The 22,725-nt window shown below is 43.2% G+C and overlaps 4 protein-coding genes and 1 long non-coding RNA gene across 12 annotated transcripts in view; 2 read left to right on the top strand and 3 right to left on the bottom strand.

Annotated features, from left to right (window-relative positions):
- Positions 1-5,075, bottom strand: part of LOC134018863 (serine/threonine-protein kinase WNK2) — a 34,790-nt gene extending 29,715 nt beyond the window's left edge. For 2 of the 4 annotated variants that reach the window (XM_062459176.1, XM_062459175.1), the window contains exons 1-2: positions 4,510-5,073; positions 3,154-3,971 (exon numbers count right to left, since the gene is read on the bottom strand). In XM_062459176.1, the coding sequence (XP_062315160.1) occupies positions 3,154-3,801 (648 nt within the window). In that variant the 5' untranslated portion in view covers positions 3,802-3,971; positions 4,510-5,073. Of the gene's footprint in view, positions 1-3,153; positions 3,972-4,509 lie in introns of all 4 variants that reach the window. The other 2 variants (XM_062459173.1, XM_062459174.1) reach the window with 2 other exon arrangements.
- A 101-nt stretch (positions 5,076-5,176) lies between these two features.
- LOC134018866 (uncharacterized) lies at positions 5,177-6,245 on the top strand. Its single transcript, XR_009929963.1, has 2 exons — positions 5,177-5,532; positions 6,076-6,245. It is a non-coding gene; the product is annotated as an uncharacterized LOC134018866 (long non-coding RNA).
- A 2,893-nt stretch (positions 6,246-9,138) lies between these two features.
- LOC134018869 (ninjurin-1-like) lies at positions 9,139-11,264 on the top strand. Its single transcript, XM_062459185.1, has 2 exons — positions 9,139-9,359; positions 11,109-11,264. Exons 1-2 carry the CDS (start codon positions 9,167-9,169, stop codon positions 11,249-11,251), a joined length of 336 nt encoding a protein of 111 aa, XP_062315169.1. The 5' UTR covers positions 9,139-9,166; the 3' UTR covers positions 11,252-11,264.
- Positions 11,265-14,104: 2,840 nt separating this feature from the next.
- LOC134018868 (caspase recruitment domain-containing protein 19-like) lies at positions 14,105-17,323 on the bottom strand. Of its 5 annotated transcripts, none has more exons than XM_062459180.1 (6): positions 17,170-17,323; positions 16,362-16,501; positions 16,076-16,232; positions 15,683-15,751; positions 15,012-15,077; positions 14,105-14,904 (listed from the first exon to the last, which is right to left on the bottom strand). In XM_062459180.1, the coding sequence occupies exons 1-6, from the start codon at positions 17,180-17,182 to the stop codon at positions 14,786-14,788; spliced, it is 564 nt and encodes a 187-aa protein (XP_062315164.1). In that variant the 5' UTR covers positions 17,183-17,323; the 3' UTR covers positions 14,105-14,785. The 5 variants fall into 5 exon arrangements, with proteins under 5 accessions (XP_062315164.1, XP_062315165.1, XP_062315167.1 ...); XM_062459181.1 differs by having other exon boundaries at positions 14,105-14,901; positions 17,170-17,322; XM_062459183.1 differs by lacking the exon at positions 17,170-17,323 and adding an exon at positions 16,607-17,130.
- A 102-nt stretch (positions 17,324-17,425) lies between these two features.
- LOC134018867 (uncharacterized) lies at positions 17,426-22,405 on the bottom strand. Its single transcript, XM_062459179.1, has 5 exons — positions 22,098-22,405; positions 20,171-20,353; positions 19,188-19,335; positions 18,709-18,858; positions 17,426-18,618 (listed from the first exon to the last, which is right to left on the bottom strand). The coding sequence occupies exons 1-5, from the start codon at positions 22,168-22,170 to the stop codon at positions 18,258-18,260; spliced, it is 915 nt and encodes a 304-aa protein (XP_062315163.1). The 5' UTR covers positions 22,171-22,405; the 3' UTR covers positions 17,426-18,257.
- Positions 22,406-22,725: the final 320 nt, after the last annotated feature.

A 22,725-nucleotide genomic window follows, 5' to 3' on the forward strand; every position in this document is an offset into this window, starting at 1 on the left:
CCCAATTTTACCCAATACAAAAACAAATTAAAATAATTTTCTTTTAACCTTTGCAATGTGGGGGGTCTGAGACAGCCCAACGGTTAAAAGAAAATGCTTCACTTTGTCTTTGTATGCGGTAAATCTGTCGCAATACGACGGTGGGTCACAATGACTGATGGGTCAGAATGACCCGAAGATAACACAAGGGTTAAAGCATAACTCTTTGCTTCACTGAACTTGTAACTATTGCTAGCTGACAGTCTTTTTGAACAAACCAGTTATCAAGGTGAGCCTCTGGCACCACTTGCACAAATAAACTAGCTAGCTGCCTCAACTGTCAGACTTTGCCCACTTGTTTCTGGCCCAACTAAGCCTGGTTGGCTGTAGCAGGTCAGGGGCTGGGCTACTGATGAGGCCTGGGTAAAACTTCAGACCCTGCTCCCGCCCACTCACAGTTCCCCATGACCCACTTGGGCAACTCTGTGTTTTCCTTTCTCCATCTCCTTGATCACATGGGGATCACACACACAAACACAAAACAGGGTCTACACACCGCCAACACAATACACAAGTCAAGACCAAATGTTTGTACCACAAAGTGTGTGTGGTGACTGTGGTCTCCCCTAACGCTCGGACAAAAACATTCTCCTTCCATTGTGTCATTGTCGTCTCTGCGATCAGAAGCACAACAGCAGATTGTATCTGGATTGTGCAGAACATAAGCACTTGAGTGCACCACACTCATGAGGTGAGCTGTGTGAGTGTGGGGTCGTGTGATGCGGGACCAGCTAGCAGAAGAGTTGTAGATGACAAGACAGAAGTCACTGGGGGGGGGGGGGGGATCTCTCTTTCAACCTTTTACTGAGATGAACATCCTTCCATGCTCTAAGACCATCTGTGTGACGCAAGCCTGGGGAGAACGTGCAGAAAGAAAATGAGCGATACAGAGAGAGATACAGAGAGAAAGAGAATGAGAGAGAGTGAGAGTGTGAGAGAGACCAGGAGAAACCGGGAGTGCACGGGGCCAGATTAAAACTTTCAGGCAGAGAAACCATGTGACCAGCAGGAGGAGGGCTGAGTGGAAAATCACAGAGAAACATCCCTCTTTCACCTACCTACAACAACGCTGCCACATACCACGGCCGTCCACTGGGCAACGCATGCCCAGCATCACCCACATGCACTAGTACAAAGGGGAAACCATGTATGGCACTGCTCATTTCTACAACTGACTGCTGTGGGCACGGCTGTGTAGAGTTGAACGAGGAACCTGGGGTTGTGAGGGGACAATGCTTCCCACGTCTTGGCAGAACCATCCAGACTGTGCTCTTTACAGGCCACCAGGGGACCCTGACAGCTGCACTACACATACATTAAACATGTTCACAATGCTCACTAAGCCTATCGTCAAACCCTTGTTAGGAAATCCAGAATTATTCAACTCAAAAACAGTATCAAACGTTTGATACAGTCAAATGAGTAAATGCAGAAGCAAAGATAACAGAATCACAATACTGTATGTGTGAGAAAAGCAGAAAACCTAAAGTGGGTTGAATTTGGGTATAGTATAACTTCCATTACAGCTAACCTATTGTTATCTCCAAAGGCATTACTGGAGCAGTAGTCAATATGAAATGAGTCCTGTTTGATTTCTTAGTGAGATAGACCATTCAGAAGGATCAATAATTGTGAAGCACAACTATTTCTAATTAATTAAATGGGGCCTCATGTAAAATCAAAATGACAGGGCTGCTTGAGTCCCTATCAATGCGTCTAATCAACTACAAAAAGTAACAGTGATTGGGGCAGTAATTTGGGGCAGAATTGACAAAAACATACAGTGCAAGAAAGTGGTTTTAACAGACAGTTTGGAAAAATGCCTGGATTGCTAATTGAGTTCCATAGGTGCCCACTAGAGGCAGTGTTTTCCCATTAGTCGATGGGGAAGTACAGAAGAAATGTTTTTCTGGCCCACATCCTCTTGTCAGAGGATTTATTGAAAGAAATGTTTTTCTGTGACACAGTCATTCAATTCCTCTCCATGACAGTATTTGCTGTGTACATGATATCCATGCTTGTTGGATCATCCATCTTTGTCCCCAACCCGTGAGTCATGACATCATTCATCTGTAACGATGCTAGGCGGTGAAATCACATGACATAATTGGGCAGCTATTTACCACCAGGTAGCTCACATTCCCACATACAAAACAAACTACATCAACAAGCTTCAGTTTCTTACACACAATTTCAGGCCACCACACTGCTCCCAGCATGCAACAGTACGTTCAGCTGTTTCCTGTCTGTGGGCATCCTGTCTCACAGAGGGAGGGGAGCCAAGGCCTTTACCTTTCACCACCTACTGCTGGGACCAGGCTAGGGAATGCACCTGCTGTGCTGCTACTGTATTACAGGATCACATTAGAAGTGCTGATCAGAGATTGACCTAGATCATACATTGTGGGCTACGTTTTATACCTCCTTTTGAATAGCACCAATGCCAGACAAGAGCCAAGGTAAAAATGAGCGATACTGTGTCAGAGGACTTCAGTCATGCTTATTAAAGTTTCTTTAAGCCTCCTGGGAGAAAGCGGTCATGGTAATCCTGACCAGCAGTCTTTATAAGACAAATATAATGAGGGAATACCCTTGCATGGTCCAAGCTTAGAAGTTAGTTTCTCATTGTTCAAGAGACTCCAAGCACAATGTAATTTGGGACATTAGGTAGTAAAGCTTGTCAATCCACATCTATGAAGCCTTTAATATTTGTAGAAACCCCATTTACAACATATTGGCATAACCTCAACTGTGGTTGAAGTAATTAACAGTCTCCTGCCCGTGTCGAGCCTGCCTGACAGCAGAAGGGACATCCCGTGAAAGCCCTGCATCACCGGCTAATGGAAATTATTGAGGGAACCTCTCCCCTGTCATCCATCACACGTTTCAAAACATCCACACTGAGATAAGATCTTTTTTAAAGGTCATATAGCGTACATTGGTTAAGCAGGTTTGGTTACGAATGTGCATGTTGTAACCAAACGTTCAAACAAAATACGCATTTGCTTTACCTTTATATTGGGCTGTGTAACTACAAATGCTTACTTTGCATTAGAGATTAAATTAAAATTGACAATATATCAATCAAGAACAAAAATGATGTAGTTGGTATACCTGAAGCTCACACCAGGCAACCTCCACCCAGGTGTCAGTATCCAGGCCCTTGTACACAGTCTTGAAGGACCCTCTCCCGAGTTCGATATCGAACTTGAGAAACCTTCCCCCAGGAGACGTGGAGACAGCCTTCATCTCAGCTTCCTCCTCGTTCTCATCGCTTGCTGCTTTGATAGCGTTTTTTCCGCCGTCAATGGAGACAACACCCAATTTGTCTCCAGCTTTTTCTTTCTCATCGTTGGCGCTTGCACTCTCTGTCGCGCTATCTTTTTGACCACCTTGGCTCTCGGTGCTTGAGCCCTCCTGTAGTCCAGACCGTGTCCCTCGTGTCCTGTCTACTATTGTGCGCAGGTTTATGTTGAGGATTTTATTCCTGTTGTCACATTCGGGAGCCTCAAAGGCCTGCTCATCTGAGTCTGAGAACCATAAACTTCTCCTGATGAATCTCTGACGCACACTCCGCTGATAATTTGAAGGAGGGCTCGGGTCGCTTCCACCCCTCACGACTGTCGTAGTTTCCATATTATTGACGTTTCCATCGCTGATAGTCTCATACATATTAATGTTGAGTTCACACTGCGAGTTAGGAACAGAAGGATATTTAAATCCCAGGGGAGCCTCCGAATTGGACTCGTCCCCCGGTTCCATTGCGATTGTAACGTTGAATCACTGATGTTTCCAGATAATGTTTGCCATGGCTAGAGAGTTCCCAACACGGAGACAGAGTTGGGACTGAATACCTGCAGCGCCCGCTCGGTGACGCAGTTCGCCAGCATGGAGGTATCAAGATGCGCTGTCACTATGTGGCTTCATCCAGTCTGAACAGTGGCAAGCAAAACAATAAATGTTAGAGGTTTAGTGCGAATAAATACTTTCAAATCAGACCTGGCTAGTTTTGCAATGATCATGATCCAAGATACCACCACTGCTGGGGAAGAACTATATTTGGAAAAACACGTTTAGCTAGCTTTCATTGCCTGCATTCTAACATGACATGAATTCGAGACTTTGATATGCGGTACTATACGGTACTAGCCAGTCTAGCAATCTAACACAATTCGACGAGATGCGCTCATCTACACCATGCTGCAAAATAGATTAAATTAACAATTACTAAGAACGGACAGACAATTCAACAATCACTTGTAACATTAATAATACTTAAACTTTACGTTTAGGGAATACTAATGTTTGCAACACACTGGCCAGGTTTCCCAGATTCGTTAAGAAGCTCTTAACGCTATGAGCTTCTTAGGAGCGTTCTAAGAGCGTTCCTAAGAAGCTCATAGCGTTAAGAGCTTCTTAACGAATCTGGGAAACCCTGCCACTGTAAGTAGCTAGTCACGCGTTACTTACCCATGCAAGTCGGAGAGCGTCCCAATAGTGAGCGAGATAGCTAGCTAAATCCTGCTGGCTACTGACTCACTCACAGTCTGAAACCTACTGTGAGATTGCCAGACTAGCTAGCCTGCCAGTGTAAACCGGACCACAACAACTTGGCTAAAACAGCTTTTGCGGAATTATTGACAACTGTTTATTTCCGTATATGACATTATACATTATGGATTAAACAGAAACAAGTGCTATTTTTTAAATGACCCACTATTAGCTCTCTACACTATCTTGCCGATGTATTACTAGCTAGCTAACGATAATGTTATGCGATGGAAACGCGTAGTTTGCGTGTAAATGTAGCTATGTATGGTTAGGTAGAAGAAAAAATCCCCAAACTAGTTAGCCAGCGAAAATTGTAATTGATTAACCATCATATGGATGTGTATCCTCAGCATTCAATCGGCGCAGTCAAGTTAAAAGCTGCTAGCTTGCTATCCATCCTCAAACAAATCAGCCGGCACGGTGTGCGTCTGTGACACTCACTCACAGTTACACGCCCCTGCCCTGGTAGCAATGCTGCACGACCACGGACCACCCAATGAAAGTGTACCTTTTAGCGCAAGTCCACTAATAGGCGCAATAAGCCACAAAGTAGAGCAAACATGGCATAATATCAATGTCATTCAAATGTTAAGATACTTTGTTAAGACAATATGGTCACACAGATGAGTATGTGTTACGTTACTTTTAAATGGATACACGAGCTCGTGTACTAAACATTACTGTAGTCTAGCTGATCTGAGACCAGTAGCCTACAGTAACTTGGCCATATTCCTTCCTGAAACCCACATAGCAACACCTACATCGCGCACATAGCATTCACTGTCACAAATGCCCGTCAGCAATTGTTATAGGCAATTATACTTAGCTACTTGCTATACTTTTCTCAACTTCACTATGTCGAAAAACTAGCTAGACTGGATAGCACTAGCCAGCAACATGGAAATTAACGGGAATGGAGATGCCGTAGTGGTTGGAAGAGAGGTGAGCCCTGTTAGAATAATCTCTTAGTGCTAGGATAGCAACCCAAGTTAAAATAGATGCGTTAGCCTGTCGCCACTAGTTGATTTAAACGTTCATATCACATTACCAGTGTGGCCGCCAACTTTGTGGGGTTTATTCATGCAGATGTATTTCGGTTTGCTCGAACAAGCTGGTTGCCATGGTTAGGATAAAGAGGCGGGTGTTTAGGAATTCATTCACAGACTTGCGTTCTCAACACTTCTGGAGGACGAAAAAAAAGAGCATTCCTAATCTTACATTTCATCATATTATAGCCTAATACCGGATATTCACTGTGGATACATCATGTTTCAGTGTAGATGATTAGATAATTGATGGTCCACTGACACCCCCCATATAATGCAATGAGCCTGAGTAAAAAAGACACTAAAGGACAAGTAGGTAGCCTCAATGGTTTAAACTAATTAGAAATAAACTAGCTTATAAATACGATTTGAAACCTCCTATAAAAAAGTGTCAATATCCTTTGTACAGCACTCGAAAAACATTTCGATGGTTTTGCAGATGACCAGCAAGATTGGTTGCAGAACAAAGCCCACCCTTGGTCAAGTCTGGAGTCTGATGACAAGCTGCCTGAGTCTGATGACCACAGCACTGATGGCACCTGAAAGGCTTTGTGGAAAATGAATGGTTTCTTTGTGTCCAATCACTTGCATAAATGGACAATAATAGTGTCTTCTGCTCTGTTGTCCCTCTGTCTTAAGTAATGTTGTTTGCATTTCGTTTTTTGAGTGTCTGTCTCTGATCATTTGTCCTAGATCTGTTACTTTATCCAAATCTCACACTTCATATAGAATTACTTTTAGCTTGAATTTTTTGTAATGCAATGGTTGCAGCAGTCATTTAACTAGCTCTACTAGGTAATCAAGCTGCTCACAAAGCAATAACCACACACTTTACAGAGGGAGGAAATGAGCAGTTGGGTCATCAGAACATCCTGGCCCTAATAGCTCTATTTAATTAGACAGAGAATGCCAGGCTCTTGTGTGTAACTGTCAGAGAACTATCGAAGACCAAATGGAATATCTTCACGCTCAATAAAATAAGCAATATGTATCATTTACAATGTCTGTGGGAATCACTGAGGACTCAGTGGTGTTATTGCACCTGCATATCTTTTCTGTTGTAATTTGCACTCTGGCTATTGGGCTTGGCTGTCCAGCCTTGAGAGTATACAGTAGGTTTCAGTTGGTATGTCTTGTAGGCTAGCCTTATGTGTTCAGAGGGCATTAAAACTAAAAGCCCTTCAGAGAATCATAGCGATTAGATTTAGTATTGTTGGGTCGATCCTTCCTCTGGAGGAGGGCCAGAGTTTGAGGTGAACAGAGAGAGGGAGACTGATGGAACATGATGGATGGAGGCCAGAAAAGTGCTGATGCAACAAGAAAGAATGCAGCACAATAATAATAGTCAAAACAAACATTATGTGACTTAACAAGAGCATGTTTCTTTAGCTTAGCAGTGATATTCCCCGTCTTTGAAGATTCTCTCACATTTTCAACAAAAGAGATTATCCCAAAATGCAGGCAAACTCAGTTTAACTGGCTGCTAATGACACTTCCTAAAGTAGCAGTTTGACTTTTGGCACCAAGTCAGTTAATATATTGATAACATTTAGTCGTTGTGTAGACAAGGGGTGTACCACATCTGCATGATCCGAGTTGCAAGGACACACCTTAGCAGTTAGGTTCTGCAGCATTTTGCCCTTGCCTTAGCTGTACACTTATGTACATTTTGTAAATAAGACAAAGTAGCTGACAACAGGTTAGATAAGGAGACATTCCGTGATAAGAGGAAGCTGCTAATGCGGCAGTGACACAGTCCTATCCCCACTTTAGTCAGGATAGGGTGGACAGATGTTGAGAAGGAGGCTTCTGCTCCTAGTGATCCCACATGATTTCCTAGTCTGTATTTACCTGGCTAACATGGGTAGAATTCTATCTTTATTTTAGCTCTTTGATGGAAATGACTACTGCAGCAGAGGAACCTACTGTCAAATCCTCTAGGGTATATCGCTACGTTCAAGTTTTATTCCTCCGGTTTTGTTGATATCTCCCAATCACACACACCACAAAGGGTTTGACTTGAATAATTAATTCCAAAATGAGCATCAAACCCCTATGTTATGATCAATAAAGACCAATCAACTTTGTTGAGACCATTGGTTATAGGACAAAATTGCAATGGACAGTGGCTGTGTGATTGATCACAGTGTTGCTTCTCTAGTGGAAAAGCAAAAAGTCAATTACATGCAAATATATTCCATGCTCTTTTATCAAGAGAAGTCCTAGTATTTGAAGACAGGAGTGTGTCTATTGAATTCTGTACTTTTAATGAAATGTGAGGTGTGTTTTACATACACCCACATTGGAAATGGGTTGCAGTGTTTCTGTTGAATTCAGAAATCATGCCACACACCACAGAGTCAGTCTGTCTCCTGAGGGCTTGGTGATTCATATGAGCTCTGTGGCAGATTAAAGGGGTTCCTTTTCTCTGCCGTCCTAAAACAGAGTTCTCTGCTATGTGTCCACCCCACTCAACCTCTGTGTCTCTATTCCTGGAGCGCAAAGAAAGATTGTGTACACACAGCTCTGTGGATCATCTCACAGGCCAACCATGCACATCTGCAGGACGGGTGAGGAACACAAAGGAGAAATGTTGTCGAAAAGTTGGCTATATTCATTAATCCAGAGGGGAGGGGATTCCAACATGGGCAGCTCTCAATCATGGAATTTCGGTCAATTCATTCAGAATTCCAATATCCTACATCTAATCATTGCATTCTACGTCACACTTACCGTTTTGTAGGTGCACAAAAGGTTAGAGTGCTCAGAGTTCCTCTTATCAGTGTCTGTTTGTAAACACGTGTAGGGAGCGTTAGTCTACACTGTGTAAAGACAGGCATGGTTCATCGCCAGTGGGTGAAGGACAGTGTGGCAGTGCCTTAAATGGACCGATTAGGTCATAGTTAGCAATCTGCTCTCAGGGAAAGGGAGGAGTGTTGCTGGGTGCTGAGATACAGCGTTACATGTGTTCATTTTCACCCACTGTTGGCTTAATGCAACGTTAATGCAGTCGTTTGTTACATGTACAGTAGGAGGCCCATGCATTGTGTTCCACTACGTGTTAATGGGACAGGAATTGTCTCAGTGTCTCCTTCCTGTACTAATGTGATCTGTCCACATAGTTCATGCTTTCCTAATGGCTGTGCTGTCATGTGTAGATGCTTGTAATCATATCATCATCAGTATTTCCTTATTAGCATGACCTACATCTAAAGTGTTGTATTACCACACAGTCTTTACTTGGTCTGTGTTGTCCACAATAATTAGTTTAAACCTTCTGTACATTACCACCACATGCAGTGTCTCTTTCTCCCTACGCTGTCGATCTTTGTAGTGTGTGATAATACCAGAATATTCCATTAAGGAAGGTAGGATCAGTGGGCAAGATGTTAAATCCCACACAATATTCTCCATTGTCCTTAATAAATGGTATCTGTCCTACGGTTGTTGTTGTTATTGTTGATCATGTGTGTTTCTGCCCCCAGTCCCCCCCTACAGATGATAGGCGGGACAGGGCTGCTCACCTCAACATGAACCACTATGCCAACAAGAAGAGTGCAGCAGAAAGCTTGCTGGATGTGGCTCTGCTCATGGCGAACGCCTCCCAGCTGAAGGCTGTTCTGGAGCAAGGGCCAGCCGTCTCCCTCTACACCCCCCTCATCGCCCTCACCAGCATCTCCCTCTGCCTGCAGGTCACTGTGGGGGTTCTGCTCATCTTCATCGGTGAGTAAATCAATAGTTGTAATTGAGCATAAAATGCAGGCTCTATTAGATAGAAGCACCGCTTCTTGATGGTTTACTGTGTAATGGAGTTGTGTTCTGCAATCTTCACCAGTCCAGTGTATTCTCTGGGGCTTTTCTTCATTGGTGGGAGCGTATTTACAACCTGCTCCTCCTGCCTAATGTTCGCCTCTCGCCTCTCTGGGCTGACCTTCTCTAAGGAGCATGCTCTGTCAAGTCCAATGTCTCCTGACAAACTACCCATTACCCACCGGACTCCAACTGTAGCCATAGCAACCCAGCCATGCCTGGGACCAGGTCAGAGTTTATTTGGTTTTAGTGCACCTGTCAGCATAATAACAGATTTGCATGTGTGTATGTGTGTTTGTTGAAGGGGGTTGTATGCATAGATATATATATCTATGGTTGTATGTGTTTGAGTGAGGAGCTGTTGTTAGAAAAGTGTTCAAGTCATGACAATACAGGCCAATTCCTGCCTTGATCATTAGCACTGGACAGATGCTTATATTATATGTTGACTGACATTCAGTGTGGTGTGTGAAGATGCCTTGAGGGAAATATCAGAAATCATAGTGTAAGAGTTAGATAACATCACAAAACAGCTCTTTTTAAATGGAAATTAATGGTTGAACCATGGCCGCCATGGTCCGCTACACAGGACGAGATAGAAGTATGTTGTATACTGTACAAGAGACTGGTGATTCAATTATAATGCAAATATTTTTGAACTAATGTTTTTATCCAACATACGGAAGAACATCCAGCAACATCCAGAAGTGAAATTGTGATGGTAGTTTGTATTTTAAGTAGGCTTCCTGGAAGTAACTGAAACAAATCTTGTTTTAATCATTAATCACTCTTTGTTGCTTTTAATTGGAACCCATTGACCAAGTCAGAGGATGTCTTTACTGTAGGTTTATTGAGTGCATCTATCTGACCTCTCTTCAAGCATCACGTGTCAGTAAGGTATAGAGCCGGCATGTGAGAGGCCTCACACACTCCCTCAAGGCCCTCTGACCCTCACACACCACCACCGTTGGATCCATCCCATAAATCCCCCTCCTCTAACTTATGCCTCTTCTTTCACACTCACATCTTTCATCCTCCAACTCTATTGTCCCCTTTTACCAGTGACAAAATCTGTGACCTGCTGCCCCCTTTCCACCCCTCCTTTCCCTCGAGCCCCCCCCCCCCCACATACACACCTCCCCCCTGTCTGATGGAGTCAGTAGAGCGTGCTGTGAGTGCCCTACATTCCATCCCCCCTTCCCCCCCCCCCCAGGCAGGGCCAGACACACACAGCCTTGCACACACTAAAGATCCTCACACCGTTTAACCTGTGCTAATCTGCCTGACAAAAAAGGACTTCCACACAGCCAAAGACAGACACACACACACACACATGTCACATGTCACATGTCACACGATACACTACAGGACATTTTATTACAGACACCATTCCCCATGTGTCCCTACAGACACCACACTGATACAGTCTAACTACCCTTTTAGAGTTTCTTTGTCCTGATCACACACTTCCTAAGGTATGCGAGTTCAGTCAGGGACACGCAAGAATGGGCACTAAGCATTTACACAGTGCATGGAATGCACTATGCAGGTGTAAATCAGGATGTGACTATGTGCTTCTGGCTCGAGTCCCAGCAGAGCCAACATCTTCCATTCATTACTACACTGTCTTAAGTTTGACTATGAATCTTATCTCGTCCACAGTACGGTGGAACCTAAATGATGAAAGCAAACACTTCAGATTAAACCTGATGGAGAACCTGTCCACATGCATGGTCTTCATCATAGTGGTGGTCAATGTCTTCATCACAGCCTTCGGAGTTCAGAGACCAAACCAGAGCGGTTGACCCACTTAGAGCTTGACAGGTAGCATCAGGTTTACTGCTCTCTGTTTCTGTCTCTCTCTTAAACACACACAAACATTACAAACAGGTATTGTTTGTTCACATGATGTGTCGTACCTCCCCTTTTCCTCCCAATAGGTCCCAATGACTCAGCACCTTTTAAACTCCCTGCTCTCTTGAACTTCCCCACAGCTCATCCCTGCTCCCCAACCTGACCCACAAACACACAAACAGTTCCAGTGCACCACAGAAACTTCCACTAGAAAAACACCTCATACAAAATCCAGCTACTGTTTATTTACCAGAACTCCTTTGTCCCCAGTCACAGCATGCTGGGGCAGCAAGAATGAGAGAAAGAGACTGAGGGGGTGTGTAAGAGAGGGACTAAGGGTGTGTGTAAGAGAGAGACTGAGGGTGTGAGAGAGATACTGAACATGTGTGGGAGAGAGACAGCTAGAGAGAGAGATGACAAGGTCAACTTGTAAAAACATTGTGTTGGTTTGTGGGGGACAAACAGGAAAACAGAGACAACAGCAAGAGACACGTGACCTTGCTGTCTGCCAACTTCCCTGTCCCCTTGTAACCCCCAGCAAGCAGCATACACCTACACACCTATGCCTGCCCATACAGACACACTCACCGAACTGAAGTTTACATTTTTAATCACATTTATAAGGTGAAAGCCAAATGTCACAGGGCTTTTCCAGACAGGGAGACATACTGTACATAAAGAGAATGTGTTTTGAGAAGCTGGACCTCTGTAAACTAAACACATTATAATTATACATACTAGAACATTTTAGTGTTGAGAGTGCTTGTGAGAAATAAGACACTCTGTTAGACTCAGTAAATCAGCATCAACATCACACACATACAGATATAGAACCCCTCATTAAGACTGAAGCCTTGATTAAACATCGTCTCAACCCTGCCACCAAACCCTCCATTAGAACTGAACCATCTAGGATACATTTGCATACTTCAAATGTACTTCAAAACCATGTCCTAGAATTATTACAACTGACAGTGAAACATTTCTGTGGTGGAGTTATTTATGTTGATAATGCACTATTTTTATGTCAAAGTGACAGTCTATTCCTTCAACAGCTGACTCTGGTAACCGTGGAAATGCTCAGAAGTCCCATTTCTGAGACTGTGACACAGCTTCTCTCACAGAAGATGTATGAACTGATGTATGAACTATATGATTCTATGATGTATTCTGATTGCTCCTATAAAAAACACCTCTCTACTACCCTGTACAGAGCAGATATTCTCCATATGGAAAGGAAGAGACAGAGCTAGAAATGTGTGGCTGACTGTAGCATTGTCCTCAAGAATAGAGAATAGCAGGAATCTACCTCAGAAGACCATACACCACCCACAGAGCCGTAACTACATTTACATTTATTCGGATTGTCAGCAGACTAGAGTGTTTAGTTACTTTGGCCTATCTTGTCATATTTAGCACCTTTTTACATAGTCAGTTCTTCCAATACAAGCCCCGAAGCAAAGAGAGGAGCACCCTCTAGTGTCCTCTTTTGGAATTTAATGTTCCCTCGTGTTTCAAGGTATGTTTAATAAAAAGTGTTTATTCTTATGAAAGGAATGTTTCAATTTTTTTGTTTCCTTAATGTGTTTCAAATGGTTTACTACAAATGTCCCGCTTAAATCAAATCAAATTTATTTGTATAGCCCTTTTTACACGCAAGCATGTCACAGAGGGCTTCACATATGCCCATAGAACTGCCCCTCAACCAACCTAAACCCTCAAAGAAGACAAGGAAAAACTCCCAAAAAAACTCTCAACAGGAGAAAAAAAAAATGGAAGAAACCTTGGGAGGAGCAATTCAGAGAGGGATCCCCTCCTCCAGAGACGGTTGGTGGGAGAGAGGAGCAGAACACAGGCTTTTAAAACACCAAAATCCATTATTCAACTTTATAGATGTAGGACAGGACCGGGAGACTCGCGACCAGGTCCAGCGTTGGCTGACCAACGACCAGGCAGGTGCTGACAACTCAAACCCCCCACACCACAAGGGATGTGTGTGGGGGGGGACAGAGAGAGGAGAGCAGGGATTAGAGAATGCCAGGAGCAGCTAACAGTTACAGTCATAATAGAATGAGATCCCCACCGGTCAAGTGTGGACTGGTGCAGCAATTTAACAGAGCAAAAAAGGGGAATTTGATGCAACCCCACACACCAAGACAGCGACAGCCCCCCTCATTTGGAACATGAAATCTGTTCCAGGGGAAGAGAACTCTAAAATAAGTTATACTTAAAAAATAAGGATGGAAACAACCCGTCCCCCGTTGCCTCCAACTAGTAACATACTTACCTTTAACAGTCGTAGAATTGACTAAACAATAACGTTTTTAACCTAATTTTAAACGTCGAAACAGTATCAGACTCCCTAATTGAGACGCGTAGTTTATTCCAGAGAAGAGGCGCTCTATATGAGAACGCCCTACCTCCAGCTGTTTTTTTCTTAATTTTGGGAACCACCAGATAGCTGGCATCTTGAGATCTAAGTGTCCTTGTGGGGCAATAGGGTGCAAGGAGACCGGAGAGGTACAGTGGTGCCAATCCATGCAGAGATTTGTAGGTTAGTAGTAGAACTTTGAAGTCAGCTCTGGCTTGGATAGGGAGCCAGTGTAGAGAGACAAGAGTAGATGTTATGTGATAAAACGTTCTTGTTCTGGTCAATAGTCTAGCAGCAGCATTTTGCACCCGCTGTAAATTTTTTAGGTGGGTAATTGGGAGGCCAGAGAACAACACATTGCAATAGTCCAGCAGGTTAAAGCAGGTTAATAAACCTCATACTTTCTTTCAAAGGAGAGAACTAGTCTGGATGATAAATTGGAGACCAATTCAAATCATTTATTGATCATCCATGGTTTTCTGAGAACAGTGGATTTGAGATCAGAGCTGTCATCAGGACTCTCATCACAAAGCTATCCCCACACCATCAGAAGGCACTGAACGTTGTAAGTAAGCGAGAAGGTAAGGACAATTACTCTGTGTGTACAACATTCTATAACTGTGTTCAACGTACAGAAACAGGCAGTAGTGCTGTCGTTCATACTTGAGGGTGTTGAAACATTCATTTGAGGCATCCAAAGTTACACAGCTGCTTGTTTTGATGTGGTGAAAAAGTTCAATTACCAGGCATACAAGTAAATGTTTAGCCTTTTCAAGTTACCTAAGATTCAATGAATTAGATTAAATAGTGATACTGACCTGAAATGTGGTCCCTAATGCTCTTTTATCAGTAGTGTTCAAATTAGGCCCACGTTAAACTTTTATAAAGAGCATAGAGACACTGTTAAAACAATTATGTCCAATAAATCAAGGTTCAATTTGAATCTTTACCATTGACCAAATAAGTAAAATTATATTTACAAGTATGTACAACCTTCATAAAGTAGCACCTTAGAACTTCCTCTACTAGTAAGAGTTTGGCATAGCAAAGTGATATGTTTTGCAAAGGGACATGTTCTCCATAGTTTTCTTTTAAGCTTGTTTCTTAAATTGGCTTATATTTTTCTGGCTCCATCATCGGCGTACGATATCAGAACATCACTGGCTCCCCTGCTCAGTCTGAGAGCTGAGTACTGCAGCAATGAACCTGGACCCTTCATTGCCTTCACCTCTGCTGGGCAGGAAAGGAGAGAGAGGTACAATTGTGGGACAAGAGGAGAAAGAGTAAGAAGCATTGTCAGTTAGAGATCCATCAAGTTTCTCCTAGGCTGAATGACTCACCCCCACAATAGTAGAGCATGGCCAGGCCCACTGCCAGACTGAAACAACTTAAGAAGAACAACGGTCCTGGAGGAATAGAGTGAGGTTGGAGAAAGTTTAACAGTCTGGATATCTCACCAAATCTTACATTTTGCAGAAAATGAAGGAGACTGTATGAGTAAAACATGACAGAACAACATCTCTCTCAATCTCATGATTGGGTGTTGAAGCTTCATTAGCTGAGTACCACGGTTGACCCACTTCCCTGTCTCCAGTTACCTCTGACCCAGTGGTCCAGGAGAAATGTGCAGCTATGCAGGAGAGGAGGTTGTTTGGAGGAAGAAAGGGGGAGGGGGGGGTTGCCCCCCACACATTTAGTTGTCTGACCCATTTAAGGCCTGGCTCTAATTGAACCATGAATGACAGTGCAGTGGGCCTGCACCCAGAGACCACATGGTGATGCTGGGGTTTACAAGGATAATCAGACAAGCAGGTTCTGCAGTATAACTAAACTTGAAGGTAAAGAGGCTCATTTTACTTACAAGATAAAACGGTTTCACTCTGCCTTACTAAGCTGTCATTATCTTATACCACAAATAAAATATTGTAACAGTTATCAGTTAATGTTGTGACAGTTATGATGTATCTGTCCATCAATAGTCTAACCCTATAATTATTAGTATTAGATTTACCCCTGTCATTAAGTACATATCTCTCTCTGCGCCCGGCCCCTGTGTTAGTCCAGATTGGGTCTGCCGTCTCTAAAACAGAGCAGAACACAGTCAGTCTCACTACACCATTACAAACTCTTACACACGCCAACTTGCCAAGCCTACATAGGCAATACACAGTAGAAAAATACGGAACTAATCTACTTTGAGCATTAGTCAAGTCCATTGGCCTGTCTCTGTCCTAATGGGATAGCCACATACAGTGACACGAGGGGCGGCAGGGTTAATTGGAAAACAGCTTGTGGTACACAGATATGAGATGGGAGAGAGGGCAATGTGATTTAGAAGACAGGAAGATAAGCAGGCAGACAAACAGTGTTTGGACAGTATAATTGTCTGTGGTCAGTGTTGTACCTCTGCGCCTGACTCTGGTGGGTAGGCTGAAGTAGATGTCCTCAGCGTGGATGTGAAGCCCTCTGTAGAACTCATGACACGCCTCCTCGCCCTTCCCCTGCAGGTGCACCAGCAGCTCAGCCAACCGGACTGTGGTGGGGACCCTCAAGTTACGGAACTATAGCAAGACACACACGTTAAACAACAGGACACACACATTTGCATGATCAAATATGGACACAGCTGTCACATTTAAACTTGTATTACTAGTTGATAGAGCAGGGTAAACAGTCCCCTATATACTCACTCTCTGGGCCTCTTTGTCACTCAATATCTGGGGGTAGATTCTGTTGAGCTGGAGGACCAGTTTGTCCACCAGTTCTGTGTCCATTCGCTGGTCTGAACACAGGGACTGGCTGTCTCTCTGGAGCTGCTCATGGTAACCGTCTGAGGTGCATAAGGGACAAGGGAAAACCTGAGCAGGCAGCTAACACAAGAAACTGATAGTCTAATTTCAAGGTCTCGAGAAGAGATTAAAATACCATGCCGTACCTTCAGTGCGTGCAAGCTCATAGGATCAGGCAAGGGCATTAGAGAGACCGATGTAATTGTAACACTACTTAACGCTAGTAGAAGTTGCTGATCTACAGATAGTCTACCATTCTTGTGTTGTTTGCATCGGTGCTTCCCTGAGAATACATGCCTAAGAGGTTTATCGTCTCCTTTTAGAAAGTTGAATAAAGTTTGTCACGCGAGGGCTGGACAACACTTTGATGCCAGACGTTAAATTACGGAATATTATTTTTAGTGCGAGTGTTTAAATGTTCAAATTAGGACACTGTGTCGGAATTACTGTGCGCAAAGCAGATTGTTATCGAACAATGTATTATTCATTTTGTGCAGATTTAACCTTATCATGCGAAAATGTTTGCTTTAACGGTTGCTTTCAGTTAAATTGACGACACTAAATCATCATACTTAATAAGTTGACACCAGAAGTTATTGAGAAATGCATTCAACAGGTCGCGGAAGCCAACAGTGCAGCGACTGAGGACTAAGTAGTTAGCTTTGATCTGCTTCCTCATTTAATTTCCCGTTACAGTTCATGAACTAACCTGCCAGTTCCATGTAGAGAAACGAAGTCAACGACTTGTATACTTTCTCGGCCGACGGATCTTCGGTAACTTCCGGCTCTCCCCAGTGACTAGGTGACAGCTCCAGCACTCAGTGCCACCATCGCCACCCAGTGATTACCCCGCCCAGTGACTTACCCCGGCCATAGCCGGACACGAGACAGACTGTCTAGAGTTTATTTCAGACTAAATTAATTTACGCTACAGACCTATTTTTTACTACATCAACATGGGGCAGTTGGCAGTGACAGAAAACACAACATTTTTATTTTAACAACATATTTTTCAAGCATGTTTAACTGTCATCCAAGGTTTACAATACAGTTTTTGTTGTCATTAGTAGTAAAAAAATATATAAAAATGTACATTTCAATACAGTTGATGTTCAGTGTACATACTGTACAAAGTAAAAAAATATACAGCCAATCACCGGTTTTAACAAACCTACAATTTTACATTTGTATAGTCATGAGCCATTATCATGTGTAATTTTTTTTTTATCACATACCACTGGTCCTATATATTTAGAATTGAAGATGTAAAAGTTCTGGTTCAGAAAGTAGAAATCCTGTCAGGTTTGTTCCACCAAATAACCAGCTGATGGCACCAATCTGCTCTAAGAACTATGCTACAGTAACTGGCAAATCTAGGTGATTGGATACATCTGGTTAGTGCATGGGTTAAACTAAAACATTAATTTAATACCTGAACCTGAACTATTACACCTCTGTCTAAGATTCATAATCACTAGATTGAGTTCAAACAGCAATGCAGTAAATGATTTGTATGGAGAAAGATTTCCCATTCAAGTGCAAGCTTTTCCTTTCTAAAGTAGGGCAATGTCCCGAGGAATGAGATCTGCATTTACAGTAAGGCACTGGTCTGATACAACTATGTATCAAAATACACTGCCCTAATCTGAATGCTTTACCACAAATAGTCAAATGTAGTCAGTCACAAGGTCATTCACTCCTTTTGTGACACTTGGACGTATTGTGTTAAGTTGGTCCAAAATCTATAGAATAGTTCCCATGGTTACTGTCTCTGTGCTTGATCAACTGGCTGTGTCGTCACACAGATATGACCCGTATGGAGCAATCCTGGGCAGAGAGCAGCTGTCCACTCATCCGTCTGGAGTCCTCCAGAGGTGGACGAGTCATCACAGACGCACCCATCTCCTGTCCACCATGATGCCACACAGGACCTGAGATGGACGATAAAGCTGAGCTCTGGCCCAGGCCGCTGGTCCGAGGTGGACCTGGGTACTGGGGTGGGGCAGCGGTCTGAGAAGATGCTGGGTGCTGGTAGAGGCCAGAGTTTTGGGGCAAGAGTGGCTGCTTGTACACTCTGCAGGGGAAAGCAGCTGACGACAAGGGCGGTCCGAAGGTCGAGGCTGACCCAGTCACAGCGTAGGGATACTGTTCATAACACCTGTATGAGGAAGTACAGCGGAATAAACAGAGCTTTTAGTGAGTGTGTGTGTTTGTGTTTTTTATGTATGTATGTATCTACCAATCTTACCTGCAGTGTCTTCTATGATCACACAAGTTAGGGTCGTAGTTATCCCAGAGTGTCAGGGCCTTTTCTTGGGTGTTGTTATTATTGTTCCTGCCCTTGTGGTTGTAGTAGGAGGACCTGTTTCCCTCCATCTGGGGCCATAGACCCATCTCCCTGGCAACACAGGATGCAGTTGGACTGGATCAATGCTCAGTGGTATTACATTTACATTTAGTCATTTAGCAGACGCTCTTATCCAGAGCGACTTACAGTAAGTACAGGGACATTCCCCCGAGGCAAGTAAGGTGAAGTGCCTTGCCCAAGGACACCACGTCATTTGGCACGGCTGGGAATCGAACTGGCAACCTTCAGATTACTAGTCCGATTCCCTAACCGCTCAGCCACCTGACAGCCGCTCAGCCACCACATATTACTCTGGGACAGTTACATTACAAGACCATCATAGCATCATATCAGCAAAGTATTCATTCATTTTCTCTCACCTCTCCTCTTTTTTCCTCTCTTCTTTCTTGACACAGTCATGCAAACAGCAGGTGAGGAAAGCCATTGACATAAGAAGGATGATGGCTGCACTCACTATGGATGCCACCACCGCTACATGGAAGCCAAAGTTCTCATTCTGGGGTGGGGCTGCAGCATTGAGGGGAGGGACAGAGAGAGACAAAATAAGAGAAAAGAGACAACGGAAACATCTGAATCTCAACTCCCATCCTCCGTCAACTATAATCATTATCACACAAACTCTGGTGTCATGTTTTCAGGTTTTATAGATACACATGTTGTGAGAATCAACATCTGGATGTGATATTGCCTATTGACACTCGACACATCAATATATTTCAGGAATGATATTTTCACACTCCTCAAAATAATGAGGACTGAGACAAGGAAGTTGAAGGGGAGTTTTGCAGTCACCGCAGTTTTTCACTGTGAACACTAACATTTAATTTAGGGAGTCAGGTGGCTGAGCGGTTAGGGAAGCGGGCTAGTAATCAGAAGGTTGCCAGTTCGATTCCCGGCCATGCAAAATTACGTTGTGTCCTTGGGCAAGGCACTTTACCCTACTTGCCTCGGGGGGTATGTCCCTGTACTTACTGTAAGTCGCTCTGGATAAGAGCGTCTGCTAAATGACTAAATGTAAATGTAAATGTAATTTGCACCTTCCAAACCCTTTAGTACAGTCGTTTAAGAGAAGAACTTTCATTTTTCACAACAGAACTGAGCTTTAGCAATTCCATATATCTTTGCTGAAGCGACGGGTGTTTTCAGATCCAGTTTATAATTGATGGCAGAGAAGACTCTCTAATGATATCACAGAAGTACGGTGGGGAGAGAGGAACAAACCACACAAACCTCACAGTTACTGTAAATTGAGCTGTTCAAATCAAATATAAATATAATGAATGTTGACATTTTACAAATATTGTGTACTCTGCTGTGTTGTTGGTGTGGGCTGCATACTCACGTTCACACCAGGGTGTGTCTCCAAACCAGCGGGTGCTGTTGGAGCCCCAGACACACACCACTCCTCCTACCAGTCGATGTCTGGGTGGGCAGAGAAGTGAGATCACTGTGCCCACACTGGTGCCATTACCCTGGACAATTCTCTGGCTACCCAGTGCTGGCAAGGGCATGGGGGTGCACTGGCCTTGAGGGGAAAATGAGGGATGAAGACAGATGAGCTAATGGCAAACAGAACCATGAATAGAGGAACATTTACACTTGGCTACAAGTATTTAGTAATGGACTGCTAGCTCTTCAGTACTAGAACAGTGGTTACACATCGTTCTCTGTGGAGTGCTGCCTAGCATTGCGTGACAACAATACACTGCTTTCTGCAGCCCTACGCATTGCTCATCTAATGCTGACAGCATCAAAGCAGGAAACGTGATAAATCATTAAACAAAATGCCCACAGGCCAGGTGGAAACGCACAGCCCATCTGGAACAATGTTAAACAGCTGGTTATTATACGAATCACATTAGAAGGGGAATGATGCTACCAATGTGAACTATAGCCCTCACACCATCCTCAACCTCTCCCCACACTGTAGTCACAAACAATGGGTAAAGGGTGACTATTGTTTTGTAGGATGAGGAAGAGAAATCAGATAAGCTGCAGAGAAAGACGCTGATATCAGCTGAAGAGGATATAAGCTTGTTTCGAAACAACCTGCATTACTTTCCAAATAACACAAATGTCTAAAACCTACCTAAAAAATAGGAAGGGAATCAAGTTATTAACTATATGGTGAAATACTTCACTATACTTCTACAAACTGAAATTGCTGTAATGTGTATTTGCCGCCACAAGAGGTCCTTGATGCAAGATTACTTCTATGCAGACCACACCTGGGTTTTCCTATAAAATATAGATGCGGGCTGAGTGTGTATTTGGATAGAAAAATGCATAATCTCCAGGACTGGCAGACAGGGATGAGTGAGCATAGCGGTGGCTTTCAGAACTATGACTCATAGATCGTTGATAATATAGACCAGACTGCCACTGTCAAGGAGAGAAAAAGACCAACCAAGATGGAGCAGACGGTGGTTTCAAGGCTACCCTCAACTCTGAAAAATACACAGAAAACATCTGTCATTTAAGCTGATGCAACAATTGATGCCAGACACACTATTACTTGGTGATATTTTGTCAGTTGGCTTATGAAACCAAGAGTAGCAGTGCCATGCTGCACACCACCTGTGTTGCTTCTAGTTCTTGTGGTTCAACTGAACTCTCTCAATTCCTCATGGTTGACTACTGCTCTGTAACCTAAAATAAATGCCATACTTGTACACAATATAGAAGTAAATAGGTATTAAAGTAAAGTTACACACCCACTGAAACAATACGAATTAATTTCTGTCAAATATCTTTGGAAAAGGTTCCCCAAATCTTTATCTGAACAGAATATCAAAACAGTAAGGGTAATCTGCATTACAATAACTACAAAGTAAAAAATAGATTGATGGAAGTATGCATTTTTACTATTTGCCTGTCTTCCCTAAATAACCACGTATATGTATAATAATGGAATGAATAGTTGGAGACTGCCAAAGTGAATTGTGAATTATACTAGCCTACAACATTTTCAAAACTAGAATGACACCTCCTTTAAAACACAAGGAGTGTGCGTAATTTCTCACCAGCCTCCAAACAGTTACACCGCACCTGGACAACTGGTGAAGGCTGTGGTTCATTGCAATTCATTGAAGTGCATTCAATTAATTAATGTTATCGATGCCATAAATGGCTACGACAAATGCAACATATTAACATCGAGACATGGTGTTATCAAAGAGCATTTTACATCGTAAACACAAGGAGAAATTAATCCCTATAATTTTTCTCTAGAAACGACCAGTTGAAATGAGTTGGAATAACTGATTTACCGGAATGATTTTGTCCATGTATCGCGTTGTCGGTCCTGGGCACATCAACCGCTGAAGCTGTTGCTGATGACATGTCTTGCACAGAGCTCTTTCCAATTGACCTTCCCCCTGGACGCGCTTAAAACAACTACATACACGAGGGTGTTTGGCTAGACTTCCGTCCAAGATTCCAATCCCAGAGTCTAGTTCTTTGCGAGTCTCAAAAGTGAGTGAGTGCTGTGTTGTAGCAGTTGCTTCCCCTCCGACAATGATGTAGTCAAGAGCGCGCACAGCCCTCCCGCAGCCTTTCCCTCAACGGGCATCAGTACAGCACCTACGTTGCTGTGCTGAGCACATTAAGCACTTGCTAGAGGACTAGCTGTTGCCTAAGCCCTTGTCTGGGTTATAGACAGTCAACCATCTTTTAGCACTGTAAACACGGACACTAGTGTTTTAACACTATATTATTACTGTAGTAACAGTAGTATTGTGTCCACTATCAGTTCTGTGTTGTCTGCCACATCTTCATTCAACTTGATTTGACTTCATACCACTATGACAAGGAAAGGTAGTCATGGTAAATGTTTTGTGTATGTGTAACTTAATTGTAACTTATACCAGAGAACTGGCGGGCAAAACATTCATGGTG

This window comes from Osmerus eperlanus, chromosome 4 (assembly GCF_963692335.1).
Source record: "Osmerus eperlanus chromosome 4, fOsmEpe2.1, whole genome shotgun sequence".
Classification (NCBI taxonomy): Eukaryota; Metazoa; Chordata; class Actinopteri; order Osmeriformes; family Osmeridae; genus Osmerus; species Osmerus eperlanus.

Coding starts and splice junctions, on each gene's coding strand:
- LOC134018869 (XM_062459185.1), top strand. CDS start 9,167: ATGAACCACTATGCCAACAAGAAGAGTGCAGCAGAAAGCTTGCTGGAT. Junction 9,360..11,108: donor GGTTCTGCTCATCTTCATCG/GTGAGTAAATCA, acceptor TCTCGTCCACAG/TACGGTGGAACCTAAATGAT.
- LOC134018867 (XM_062459179.1), bottom strand. CDS start 22,170: ATGTCATCAGCAACAGCTTCAGCGGTTGATGTGCCCAGGACCGACAAC. Junction 20,354..22,097: donor ACATGGACAAAATCATTCCG/GTAAATCAGTTA, acceptor TTTCCCCTCAAG/GCCAGTGCACCCCCATGCCC. Junction 19,336..20,170: donor AGACACACCCTGGTGTGAAC/GTGAGTATGCAG, acceptor TCAATGCTGCAG/CCCCACCCCAGAATGAGAAC.
- LOC134018868 (XM_062459180.1), bottom strand. Junction 15,078..15,682: donor ATATGTACTTAATGACAGGG/GTAAATCTAATA, acceptor CTATTCCTCCAG/GACCGTTGTTCTTCTTAAGT. Junction 14,905..15,011: donor CATGCTCTACTATTGTGGGG/GTGAGTCATTCA, acceptor TTTCCTGCCCAG/CAGAGGTGAAGGCAATGAAG.